Source organism: Octodon degus, unplaced genomic scaffold, assembly GCF_000260255.1.
Source record: "Octodon degus isolate 3935 unplaced genomic scaffold, OctDeg1.0 scaffold00028, whole genome shotgun sequence".
Lineage (NCBI taxonomy): Eukaryota > Metazoa > Chordata > Mammalia > Rodentia > Octodontidae > Octodon > Octodon degus.
Window position 1 is genome coordinate 1,352,966 of NW_004524604.1, and position 13,862 is coordinate 1,366,827.

At 43.7% G+C, this 13,862-nt stretch overlaps 1 protein-coding gene across 2 annotated transcripts in view; it reads right to left on the bottom strand.

The window, feature by feature from the left end:
* Btc (betacellulin) overlaps positions 1-13,862 on the bottom strand; it is a 61,082-nt gene that overhangs the window by 19,043 nt on the left and 28,177 nt on the right. For both annotated transcript variants that reach the window (XM_023713010.1, XM_023713009.1), the window contains exon 3: positions 1,730-1,847. In XM_023713010.1, coding sequence (XP_023568778.1) covers positions 1,730-1,847 — 118 coding nt within the window. The remainder of the gene's footprint in view (positions 1-1,729; positions 1,848-13,862) is intronic.

Below are 13,862 nucleotides of genomic sequence, written 5' to 3' on the forward strand. Positions count from 1 at the left end.
CCTGGGCTGGGACTGGTCCCGCTGGCGCAGGGTAGCAGGAAGCTCTCCGCACACTCACCGGACCTGGGCTAGGACTGGGTCTCTGACTTTATTTCTATCAACTCTAGAATCAGTGCTCTGATCCCTGTGTCATGCTGCTGGAACTGGTTCTGTATCATTTTGCTGCAAGGGAGATGCTCCGAGCTCTAATGAAGACCTTGGTTTTGAAATTTAGCAGAGGTCTGGATGAACTGTAAAGGCGCCTACCTATTCATCCCTCACACAACAGTTAAACTTTTGGCACTCTGCTCAGCACCTGGGCACCAATGGGAATGAGCAGGAGCCCTGCCCTCTGGGGGCGCATGGTCAGAGTGGTCTTCAAAGTAGCCTTCAGCCTTGCTGTGGTGAGTGAGCACTGCTTCCACCTTTGACCCAATGGCAATGGCCGAGCAAGGGCACCCACCCAGCCATCAAGGAAGTGCGGAGGAGGAGCCTTCAGTGTGGGTCTGGGAGGAGCTGGGGTCAAGAACACCTTAAACCATCAGTGGGGACGGCTCCCAGCTATGAGAGGAGCCCATAGGGTAAACCAGTGAAGAAGTAGAGGACCCTAGAGGAGCAGTGGAAAGGTCCAGCTGGAAAGTTAAGCCAGGATCAGAGGAACAGCAGCAATTTGGTGAGCTGCAACTTTCCGGCGCAGAGCGCAAGCCATCAGATCAGACACCACTGGTTTCTTTCCAAAGGCAGCAATATTAAAGTACAGTCGATGTGCAAGTATACAGACCAGTTACAGAGATGCTCTGAGGAAAGGAGAACTCATATTTTAAGCACAGTAAATAAATGAAAACTTTTTTAAAAACACCTCTATCATTCTTACACACACACACACACACACACACACACACACACACACACACACTTTCCTGCCCATTTTACAGCAGCAATTCTTATTCTCTTCTAAGAATTACCTGTGCATATTTCTTTTACAAGAGGAACCTTATATCATTAAACTTCAAAGAAGCCCATAACCTTTTAAAGTTCCATTAAGTAGGATTTGGAATCACTGAGAGCTTAAAGGAAAAAATATATATATTGGAGAAACTACAGAAGACCACAACCATTCTGTGAATTTCAGATCTGAACAATCTGCTAGAGGAATTCGCTCCTCTAAACTCAGCAGTACATTAGAGGGCATCTTTTTATCAGAAAACAAATGCTAAGCGGATGCTAATGTTGTGTGTGGATGAGGAAAATTAAACTTGTACCATTACTCTGTGAAGAGCTGGAAGGAGGACCTCATCCTGGTCCCCCCCTGTGCCAGGCTCTGCAAACAGGCAGGCCTGACTTCTTCGCACTTGGCCAACACCTGCAGAAGCAGCTTTTACTTTGGCAACAGCTCTCCCATATTTACATTAACGACAGACATGCCGCCTAACACTGCCAGAAAATGTGTTTCCATGGGAACCACTGGGGAGGTTACTGGAGCCGAAAAGCATCCTAACCCTGGACAGAATCAGCTTCGCTTGCTGAAGCAGCACGGATGGCCCAGCCTAGACATAGTTCAGGCTCCCACACTCGTGTTTTGGAAAAGTGTGCGTCAGCCTCTCCGAAAGCAGCTCCGAGAGGGCCTTGGACAAGAAGCTGAGGGCAGGGCCGGGCAGAGCTGGGTGGACAGATGGCACGGTGAGCTCAGGCTTTCCGAGGCCCAGCCCGGGAGGGCACCACCCCTCGGCCAGCTGGCAGGCTCACTTACACGCAGGAGGGCGTCTGCTCAGCCACCACGAAGCGACATCTGCCCTTGATGCAGTAGTGCTTGTACTGCTTGGGGCAGCGGGAGAAGTGGCCTTTCCGCTTCGGCTGTGTGGTGGTGGCTGGAAGACAAAAGGGAGTTGGAGCTGTCAACCCACTTTGCACACTCTCTCAGCCAGGAATCCTGTCTTACCAGAGCTTTTCTGTGGACCACACTTCAATTTCGAATCTCTCCCTCTCCTCACACTGGGATAAAAACCGGATTTATGGCCACAGAACAGATCTCCAGATTAGGTAATGGAATTTGGACAGGAATGTTTCACATGTAGTTAAGATGTGGGTGCAACCCATCTCCTAGAAATATGGGTGTCATTCAATGTGCGGGCTTGGTGTGACAGGCAGGAGGACTTTCTTTAAAAAAAAATATTTTTAAAGAAAATGGAAAAGAGCAAAAAAAATTAGAAATGATACAGAATTTCACTAAACAAAATAATAGGAATTCAATAATAGCTGTTACATTGCATATTGTTGTCTTCAAATTAGTTGTTCAGATTACCAGATATAAGTATGCAAAATTGGTCAAAAAGTTATAAAAGCATTAAAAAAGAGAGGAAAAACTGTAAGCATTAACTGCTCCTTTCACTAGACCAGCAATCAACAGTACAACTATCCAAGCTTTCCTGTGTATAGGCATATATATTTCTTTTTTTCTTTTGGTGGTACTAGGGATCAAACTCAGGACCTTGAGCTTTCCAGGCATGCACTTATTCCACTGAGCTATCTCCCCAGCCCTAGGCATATATATTTCTTTATCCCTTCCTTCTTTCTTTTTTTTTTCTCCTTTCAAGATTTTATTTACTCTTCAGATTTTTACACTAGGGAAACAATATGATGCTTACCCATGTGGGTCTGATTTATTTCACTTATGAGTGTGGTCTCTTGTTGCATCCATTCACCTATAAAAGCCTCAAGTTTATCTTTCTTTATGACTAAGTCATACTCCATTGTATAAAAAAACACCACATCTTTTTTATCCATTCCTCAGTTGATGGGCGTGTGGGTTGTTTTTGAGATTTAGCTATGACAAACTATGCTGCTATAGACATGGATGCACCATATATTGCTGTGGTATGATGTTTTTAATTCTTCTGATAAAAATACCCCAGAGGAGATAGCTGGCTCTAATGGACCTCCAGTCCTAGTTTTCTGACAAATCCCCATACTGGTCTCCACAGTGGTTGAGCCAGTCTGCACTGCCACATATCATCAGAACTGTGCTAGAGGAAGAAGTCCGCTGGCTGCTGCTGCTGCTGCTGTTGCTTTCTACCCAATGAGCACAAGCAGGACAGCGACCACATCGCCACAGGCTATGCCTGAATCTCACACACTGGCCTGCACATGGTCATGCAGCCTCGCGGGTGCACACTGTGGAAGCCTCCAGCTTGCAGACAGCAAGACCCTCTTCGCAAGAAGGCCGCCTCTCAAGGTTACATGCCTGTGAGTGGCCGCCCTGTTCTGCTCCCATGCTGCCAGCCACATCACGTGGGTGCTCTTGGGACCAGTGGCTGTACTGGTGTCTATCACTTGAGCTCAGCTTGCAAGTCCAAAAGTTGCACTTACATCTCTCTGGTGCACAGATGCCTCCTCTTGCTCTGAACTGACGACCCTGTCTACATTTCAGATCCTTGAGTGTCCCACATCCTAACTAAGAATAGTCATATGTAACCTTTGCCCCACCCCCACCCCCCACACATAAGAGCGTTGATCATGATTGCTGACAGTACAGAGATACTCGATGGCAATCTTATTTTTTGACTGACAACTAACAGACATACGCCCACATATGCCCACTGGTCTGGCAGCTGCAGCCTAGGTTCAATTGTCCACATTCATTGCATAAGCAGCAACTTGTGGGACCACAGTACAGCACTCAGAAAAACTTACATGGTCCATTCAAAGGGCATCTACACTGACTTTGGTACAGCATGTTGTATTACAGTAACACTAAGCAATCCTTCCATGATGCCCATGGCCTTTAAATGTCTTAGCACCATGAAATAGGAACATATAATGGCACAAGACCACAGGGGAGAGAACCCCAGGGGACACTGTGTGGCCTTTATGCTGCACACAGGTGAGGTCAAGACTCAGCGCAGTCATCCTCAGGATTCAGGAGGCCCAAGACCCCTCCAGAGGCCAGAATCTGAGGATGCTCAAGCCTCTTGTATAAAATGGGCAGTCTTTGCACAGAGCCTGGGCACATCCTTCTGTGCCCTCTTATCTCTGGATAACTCGCAACCTAGGGCAATGCAAATGCTATATTAGTATTGGTTATACTGTGTTGTCAAGGAATGATAGCCAGCATGGTCTGTACTTGACACAGGAGGGATTCTATTGGGCATTTCCAATACACAGTTGGTTGACTCTGTTGACATAGAACCCACAGACACAGTGGATGGCAGGATGTCGCAGAGGAGCTGGCTGACTGGGTTTTAGTGCTGATTCACTAACTGCTCTGGATCACAGCTGGTGTTTGCCAGACATCAGTGGGATCCATCAGGGAGGCCTCATGCTTCTTCCAGAAATAACTGCACTGGTGTGTCAGAGGCAAAGACCTGGGTTCTTCGTCAACAAATAACTTGATAATTCAACTTCCCTTGTGGAGGATTTTCTATTCCCAGGGACTGGTAAGAGGCACAAGAATATATCAAATACTGTATCCAAAAAACAGGAATGAGCAATCAACTTATAAAGACCACCACAGTCACCATGTAAATAGATGCAGTGCCCTGGACTCAGTGGAAAGAGCCCTGGATCTGGAGGAAGGAAACTGGTGTTTGCTTTTTGGTTTCACCTTTCACTGTTTGATTAAAGCTAGCCAAACTTAGTAAGATAATTAAAGCCTCAGTTTTCTCACCTGTACAATGGAGATGATAGCACCTACAATAAACTGCTGTGGAGGTCTGCACATAAATGACCTAGGGAAGTTCCTGCTAGAGTTCCTAAGGCAGTAGAATCCCCCAGCACATGAGTTTAGAACTTGGCACATCTTGGCAATCTTAAGAGAAATCTTGCATAAGCATGAAAGTTGCATTCTCAATCAAAGGTGATTTCCTGGAAGGTGCAGGCTTTAGGAGCCAGTAAGCAAGGAGTTTACTTATGGAGAATGTCCAGAGTAGAGGCTAGGGGTTGCAGTAGTTGCAACTGAACAGGGAAGGAAGGAAGAGGACAGATGAGCTCGAGTGTCTTGGGCAAGGATGCCGAAGGCAAAGAGATGACTTCAAGAGGTAGCAAACCTCCAGGGCAGTGAGAGGGTCCTCACTCTTGGAAGCCTTTCCTGCTCAGCAAAGCATTCTTGCCTTTAGATACAAGGCATTTGACCTCAAATCCTAAACAGAGCTAATTCTCTGAGTTTCTATGCCTTTTTAAATGCACTCACACATTTCATAAACACCACACCGTGTTTAATTCCAAAAGGCAAACTAACCAGCAGCTGCTGGCTGCAGAAACTTGATCAGCCACCTACCCGGCATAAATCCACTCCAGCAAGACAGCTGCCGGGTCTCAGCTTGTGCCTCTGCCAAAGAAGCAAACTCTAAGCTGTGCCCAGCAACATTTAGATTTAAAACCTTTCCATGCCACCAGGCAGAATATGTCCAGTGATCTCTGTATGGAACTTTCAGCTCTAAAAGAAAAATAAACCATACATACCGCCATGCAAACAGAACAAAACAGAAATACAAATGGGGCCTCTGCTCCCTCTTACCTGGAATTGAGAAGCTTGTGTGCTTTCTCTCTCACAGGTGGACTACCCCTAAAACTTCCCTGGCTTCTCTCTGGTGCCCATCATGGATAAAAATGAACAGCTATGCGTCGGAACATTTTCTGTTTATCTAAAGAGCTGATGGTAGAGGACTTGATCTATCCTTTGCCTCCAGGGATGTGTATCAGGAGGAAGGAAAGTCAACTCTGGGACAAAAGAATGATGGCCCCCTGCCCCAGGGATGCAGTTCTCTTTTGAAAAGGGAGTGGCATGTCTTGAAATGCTTTGCAGTCAGAAGAATTTCTGATCCTGAGGTGCTTTTGTTCCCCCTCCTGCTTTTCCAACCAGAGTATCCCCGGGAAGGACATCTTGCCACAAAATCTCACTAGAAAATGAGATCTTCTCTTTGGGCAAGCATGCACAATATTCAGAAGACTGAGATCTGTCTCAGTGTGAGGCACTGAATGCGGAAGATTCTGAAAGTCGACTAAATAAGAAACCCTCACTGGAAAAAGTGAGCATCTTACCCTGACAATGGTCTCCTTGAGTCAAGGAAATAGACATTCATGGTGTCCTTGAAGAAATGCAAAATTTGGAGATGGATCCTGATCCAGGATTCCCACTTGTTTTACATCAAATGACATTTCCTATAGAAAAGCTGAAAGGATAAATCCTGAGGGGACTTCACTGACCTTATCAGACCCAAAAGCTGCAACTCTTGTTGCATAGGTCCTGCCTTACCTTGGTCTTAACCATCCAGCAGAAAAGTATAAAAATGAAATATAAGAAGTAAAGCCATGCTATTATGTTGAGCTGTGGAGGACTCGGGTCAACAATTTCTGACAGTGCCAGTCAAGCAGAAGACCCAAAACTATTATGGGCTACTGGACTCTTTTGGAATATTTTGCTGAGTTTACACACCTCTAATATTCAAATAACGGAACTTAACAAAAAACGGGTATACAGATGAATGTCCATTTTGTATCTGTGTATTCAAATTGGTTAGGATAGATATATAGTTACATTCTCTTAATGAATAGAATGATTTGTTCTGATGGTGTTTGTAGATAGGATATCATGTCAGCATCTTGTACAGCAATTAACCACTGGGAAGAATGTATGCAATGTGTTGATTATTGAAACTGTCCTACCAATTTGATTTGAAACTGTCTCATTGCTATTTGTTTATCAATAAAATTATGGAAAAAAAAGAAAAGCTGAAAGGGAAGCTGAACCTCACGCTGTTCTTATTAGCCTGTTCTGGGGGCTGGGTTGTGCTGGGGAGCATGAACACAGCAATATGAGTTTGTCTCTCAGTCAGGAAGACCGCGCCAACCACAGGGGTGGGCTTCACTCAGAGCTGCCCTTATCTCTTCTCCTTTAAAGAAAGCAAAGATTCCAGTGCTGGCCGAAGTGTCCCCAGAGGTCTGGGTGTGAAAGGCTTCATCCACAACCATGCCCCTGTTCAGAGGTGAGCAGGGCTCTTAGGGAGTTGAATGTCATTAGGGATGTGCCATCCCAGGGGCTGTGGGGTACCATCTCTCCTGTCTGCTTCCCAGCCACCACCACGAGGTGAGCAGCTATCTCTTCCACAAGATCCACCATGATGTCCACCTCCCCTGGGGCCCCCTAGCTGCAGAGCAAGGCCTCCAAAACTGAGGGTCAAAATAAACCCCTTCTCTTAAATGACAATTCCCCCGGGTGTTGCTTGTGATAATGGAGTGCTGGAGTGTGCGTTTGTATGTGCAAATGAAGCCTACAGAGCAGGAAGAGACCAGTGTTTCTGTCTCTTTCTCAAGAATGGGTGAGCCAACAGTCTGAGGTGTCTGATGTCCCTTCCTTTGTTCTCTTTCACTGGTTCCGCCTCACCTCTGAACTTCTGTAGCACCCTCAGGCTCGTCTTTTCACCTTTCCACACTCCCTTCCCAGAGAATTTCTCCAAATCTGCTGTTCTTATACACATGTTCATGGCAACAATTCCCAAGTTGACTTTTACTCCAGATAGTTTTCTGTAGTATTCAACTAATACCTCCACCTGAATGTCCACAGTAGTGTTGCAAGTTAACAGTTCCAAAGTATTTGATCTCAGTCTTCCAATTGCCTTTTCTTAACCCATCCTGCCATCTCCTTCTATTATTTATGATGACTACCTTGGCACCATCTGACTTGTTTCTCTCTCCACATTTAACACATCAGCAAAGTCTGTTCGCTGTACTCAGGTACCCGCAGAGCTATGTCACTATCCCCTCTCCGCTGCCCTAAGCATCATGTCACTCCTAGGTAGACGCGCTCTCTCCCTAACAGCTCTGACTGCCCTACCTCCGCCAGTGCTCTCTTCACCATCGAGGCTGCACCCCAACACCAGCATAATGCTGCTAAGATGACTCCGGTTAAGAACTGGAGGCCTATGGCTACAGAGCCATACCACCCTGAGGAAATCCTTTGTAGATACTAATACCATTAAGCTGCTGCTAGCAGCTTGCCCAGCACAGCTAGGAAATAAAATCAACCAAAGACAGCCGCAGTGGTAAGTGGTCTGCAGATTTTGTTTGGTGTAATCAATGCTGTTTATACAGGAAATAATGTTATAATTCTCTCCAACCAAACTGTTGTTTAAACCACCTGATTCTTATATTACTCAACTGGTCATTTTAAAGGCTTTCCAAATATGCAAATATGGGTGGCTTCTGGGTAGGGCAGCTGCAAAGGTGAAAGGCATTGTCCCAGGATATTCTAAAAGATTAAACTTCTTTTAATTCCAAAAAAAAAAAAAGAACTGGAGGCCTGGTTGTCCTTGCCAGGCCCTGCATGCCAATGCCTCTTTCCTATGTGTGACACTCAGGGATTACTCCTAGCTCCTGGAAAAGGGCCTGCTGCACCGCCGGTGCTGATGACCACTACTGGGATGAATGAATGCCTACGCAGGCTCAGAAGGGACCATCTAGAACAAGGGTGCCAGAGACTGGGCCACTTGAAAGCAAAGCCCCAGAATTATTCAGACACAAGAAAGGCCCACCAAGACCAAGTGAGTCATTTCCTGAATTCACAGGTCTTAAACTCATCCTTGAAAGCCAAAGTGGCTTTCTCAGTTCACAGAATCAGCAGAAAATGAGCCCATTGTCCAGTGAGAACTGACCATGAAGCGCTTTCCTCTCTTAGGATTCTCACTGCATACTCTGCGTTTCAGTCCTCCCACATCATTCTATGCAACTTAGCATGGTGATCAGAATGTTAGCTGTACTCAGATTATATTCATTAGGTGTAATCAAATTATCACCTCTGTACCTTCTAAAGATGACCTCTTCAAATTTGGCTATTGGGCTTACTTTAAATGCATTACTGGATCGAGGAGATGGCTCAGTGGAATAGGCGCTTCCCCGGCAAGCGCAAGGGCCTGAGTTCAATTCCTGGTTCCACTAAATAAATAAATGAATAAATGAATAAATAAATAAATACATTACTTAACTTCAGTGTTTCTCAAGTTCTTCACGGAATGAAGGGTATAATAAAAGCATCCCATAGGACTAAGAAAATATAGGTAAAATACGTAGAGCAGTATTTAGCCTGCAGCAGATATTGATAGATGATGAATGCTACAATCTCGACTAAAACAGCTATTGTCTTCATTGATGATATTATGTATACTTTATTGCGTGAAAGTTTAATAAAATAAAATAGAAAAGAAAGGAAAGAAAGAAAGACTAAAGGAAGAAAAGAGAAAAAGAGGAAAAAGAAGAGGGAAAGAAGTTATTTAAAGAAGTCAGCTTAATGGTGCCAGTGTATAAGAGGAAGCCCAGAGAGCTTTAATACTAAAAGACCTAACGTGGTCTTCTCAGAATACATGGCCATTCGCAGATATTTTAGCACAGCATAGTTGTTCAGTCTGCTAATAGGGAGGTCCAGAAAGAATGTAAATACTACTATTCTTTATGCTACAAAAACACGGAAGCCCTGTTCCTTACTAGCATTTTGAAAATCAAATCAATTTCTTCTTAAACCTCTAAAGGATCACCTTTTCAGAAGGTTTTGTTTCTTTGCTTGTTTGTTTTCCTGCTGTTCTTTTGCTTCTTTAAATGGGTTTTTAAAGAAGGCAGGAGGCAGGCGTGGTGGTGCATGAGGAGAGGAGAGGAGAGGAGAGGAGAGGAAAGGAAAAGATGCTTTTGCTCTAAGTTTCTGATTTCTCCTTTGGTGCCTCAATTCTGTCCAGAATATGGTCATGTTGAAGCTAGTTTCCCATCTCTGGGTAATATTTCTCAAATAGTAAAACACGTGATTGTATTTTCAAGCCTTCTATACTGTATGCAGAAAAATCCAACATAGTTTTCTTACATCTAATTATTATTATGTTGTTAAAAAAAAAACCACTTTAACCCTCCACCAAATCACTAGTATAGTTACTTTCTAACTGCTAAAAAATGGCACTCAGGTATCCGTGTGCTCTAGCAATCCCAGGCTAAACTCACATGAGTGAAAATGAACAGAAACAAAAATGACAATGAGAAAAAGAACCCAAGTGAATACATTTTGCTCTTCACAGAAGTTTCAGAGAGAAAGCAGAAAATACCAAAAAATGTTGATTTAGAAATTGCCCCCAGATCATGTCTGGAAAAGAAACTACAACTGAGGAAAATTCCTTTGAATTTCTCCAAATCCAGAGAAAGGAATGGGTGTCCCTAGAGGTGGTGTGTGGTGGTGCTGGTGGTAGGGGACAACTTCAATTACTCACTGACTCCCCAGAGTAGAATTAGAGGTATACAAACACCCTAGATTATTCAAATAATGTCAAAATGAGCCTTTAATTTTTTAAACATTGAAGTTATAGATCATAGTCTATGCCTTCACACACTGACAGTGGACTTTTGTGCAGCAAGTGGCCGTGTCTGCAGCTCTTGCTAGGACAATGCAAGAGCAAAGTGTCATTGTCACCCCACTCTGGGGGGCATGTTGTGAGGGTCTTCACAGATATGTGCAGTCTTTAAAGGAAGAAATTTTGTTGTTAGAAGAAGAAAGAGGGCTGAGATAAGCAAAGAATTGGATTAAGAACTAGGGGGTTTTCCATCCACGGATTTACTCAGCCCCTTTGTGTTAAGTGGTATTGAGGAAAAATATAAAAATAACATCCACAAAAAAAAAAAAGAAAACAGGGGTGACAGTAGTAAAAGGCAAAACAGAAACCCTCTAACTCTCTTTCTTCCCATGAACACAATGAGTCATCAACAAAATTGGGTTAATTCCCTTTTGGGAACTGGAGGGGGGCCTCCCACTCTGAATGTACACAACAGCACCACATCCAAAGCCACCAGAAAAACTGGGGGCAGTTTCTCACATAATCTCCACCCACAGTGCAGCTCCAAGTTTCTGCTTTGGAAGGAAGAGCTCGACCACAGGTCTGACAACCAACATTCCTGGGGCTCCCAGAAAGCTGCTGGCTGGCGTGTGTTTTAGGAACCCTGGCAGAACACAGCACTCTGCCTACCTGGGATGATGAGACTGGAGACAGCAGTTATGGATACGACTTCATAGCCCATTCCCCTGCTCAGTCCAGAGGATGAATATAGCTTCTCTTAGGTTCTCCCAGAGAGGAAAAGAGCAAGACTGCATGGTCAGTGCCCAGACTTGTGATAGGGGCTGCCAGAGAACTTGTTTCTGCCTCCCCTGTGTTGGAGTACTAGAGGGACCCTGCTTATGCTGGCCATCTGGAGACCATGAGGCCAGGACATGGTTGGCAGCTGCAGCAGCTCTTGTATCATCCACCAACCACATTAGTACAACATAAATGGGCAAGTGCTCAGGTCCCAGATTCTCCCTGTGGAGGAGCAGAGTCAGAGTCTTCAAACTCCCCAAGGCTGCCCAAGAAACCGACTTCAGTCTACAGCACGTGGTGCACTTAGGGCCTGAACCACTAAGAACAGAGGAATGCTCTGGGCTTGAGAGAGCACTTTCAGTGCCCCCAAGTCTCTGGCTGGACTGAGTAAAGGCCTCGTCTTCTAGAAGCCAGGCTGTGAAAACAGAGAGTTGCAGCTTTCTCTCTTGTGCAGATACAAACTCAATGACTCAAAGAAAATGAAGACACAGTGAAATTATTCCAAAGAGAGGATCAAAATGATCAGCTCTAATGGACTGGAGAAATATGTCTGACACAGGGCTCAAAATAATTAATTATGAAACTGCCCACAAGATCAGTAGAATAATGCACAAGTAAACATTTTTGCAAAGCAATAGAAAATATTTCCAAAGAATAAACATAAATCTTGGAGCTAACCTGAATAATTCACTAGAGATCCCACAGCAAACTGTGTCAAGCAGAAAAACAGACCAGTGAGCTAGAAGACCACTGGAAATTATACAATCCAAGGAGCACAGAAACGACAATGAAAAAGAAGAGGAGTGAAGGATTCACGGGCACCCTGGAGCAGCCCAGTATATGCTCGAGAGAAGAGGGAAACAAGACAGAGAAAGAGACAGAGAATGCATTCAAAGAAATGATAGTGAAAAGCTTTCCAAATCTAGGGAAACAAATCAATGTCCAGACCCAGGAGGCCAGAAACATTCAAGTACGATAAACCCAAGAAATCTATAGCAAAACAAGTTATAATTGAGTTGTCAAAAATAAAATTTAAAAAAATAAACAGAAAGTTTTGAGAGCAGCAAGTCTTTTAATGTAACAAGAACCTTTGCTAGACTCTCATAAAACATTAAGAGAAATTGCGCAGGCCCCGAAGGAGTAGGATGATGGATTCAAACCACTGAAAGAAATCATCTGTCAGCGAAGAGTAAGATAGCCAGCAAAACTGGCCATCAACAATGAAGGGAAAATAAAGACTTTCACAAATAAAATCAGAGGGTTTTTTTTATAACCACCCTCATTTTATAAGAACTACTAAATGAAGTTCTTCAATTTAAAATTAAAGAATGCTAACCAGTCACTCACATCATTAAAAAAAGCGTAACATTTCTTGATAAATGTAAATATACAGACAAATAGAGTTGTGTTGCTACCCTAGGGGTAGCTATATCACTTTTAATTCTACTATAAAAATTAAAAGACAAAACTATAAAGGTAAAAAAATACAAATATAATTTTTTTTAATATTTAAGCATTATAAAAATAGCATACATTGTAACATTAATCACAAAATAAGTGGGAAAGGTAAAAATGTCGAGTTTCTATGTGTGACTGAAGTTACCAGCTTCAGTCCATCCTAACTGCATTTTGCATAAGCTTTACAATTATCACTAACAAAATACTTATATAAAAACACATAAAAGAGAGAAAACATTCAAAGCACATAAGCACAAAACACTACAAAACTGAGGAAAACAATAAGAATAGAAAAGAAGGACAGAACTACAAGACACACAGAAAGCAACAAGACGGCAATATCATTACACCTAACACTAATCAATTTACAATCGATAATTATCTTAAATGTCGGTGGGTTAAACTCTCCAACCCTAAAATACAGAGTGCACAGGTGGATAAAAATAACAAGGTTCAGTTATGTGTCTTGCAGAAGACACTTTAGACTTACGGACGTATGTAGACTGAAAGTGAAGGATGAACAAGATTCCATTCAGACAGCAAACAAGAGATCAGGGCCAGCCACGTGTGTATCACACAAGATAAGCTTTAATTCAGTATTTATCACCAGATACCAATGACAAAGATGGACATGTAAAAGATATAGTTGGCAACTCACTGGAATGGTACAGCAGTTAGGACTACATATGCACTCAACATCAAAACACCTAAATATACAAAACAAATATTGATGGAATGGAAAGAGGAAATAGTGCTCACTAACCACAGGCCAGTTATCAGCACAGACGTACACAAGTCCAGTGGACAGGGTACTCACATGAATAGTTGTAAAAATAAATAAAAGCCACAGCTTACAGACAGGCAATAGTGGCCAATGCTTGGCATTGATGGTGCATGACTCTGTCGGGGCCTAGGAGCACTGCACAGAGAGGCAGGGTTGTAACTGGTATCTCGCATAAGGACCTTGGAAACCAGCTGCCCATGGGCCAGTGAGATTCACCAGTCTAAAGCACTGTGGAACATCATTTCTTGTTTGTTGTTGTTGTTGTTGTTGTTGTTGTTGTTGTTGTTGTTGTTGTTTTAATGTACTTGGTACAGGGTCTCACTATGCAGCTCAGATTCATAGTGATCCTCCTGATTTCAGCCTCCCCAGTGCTGAGGTTACACCCCAGTGCTGAGGTTACTCCTCAGGTGCCACTACCAGACTCTGGCTGGCTCAGCTGCCCTGGAGGTGGGGTTGGCAGGTGGTTCTGGGAATCAAACCACAGTCCATGCGCTTGCCTAAGCAGGTGCTTTAGTCTGCTCAGCTGTCTCACCAGCCCCTGACATCTT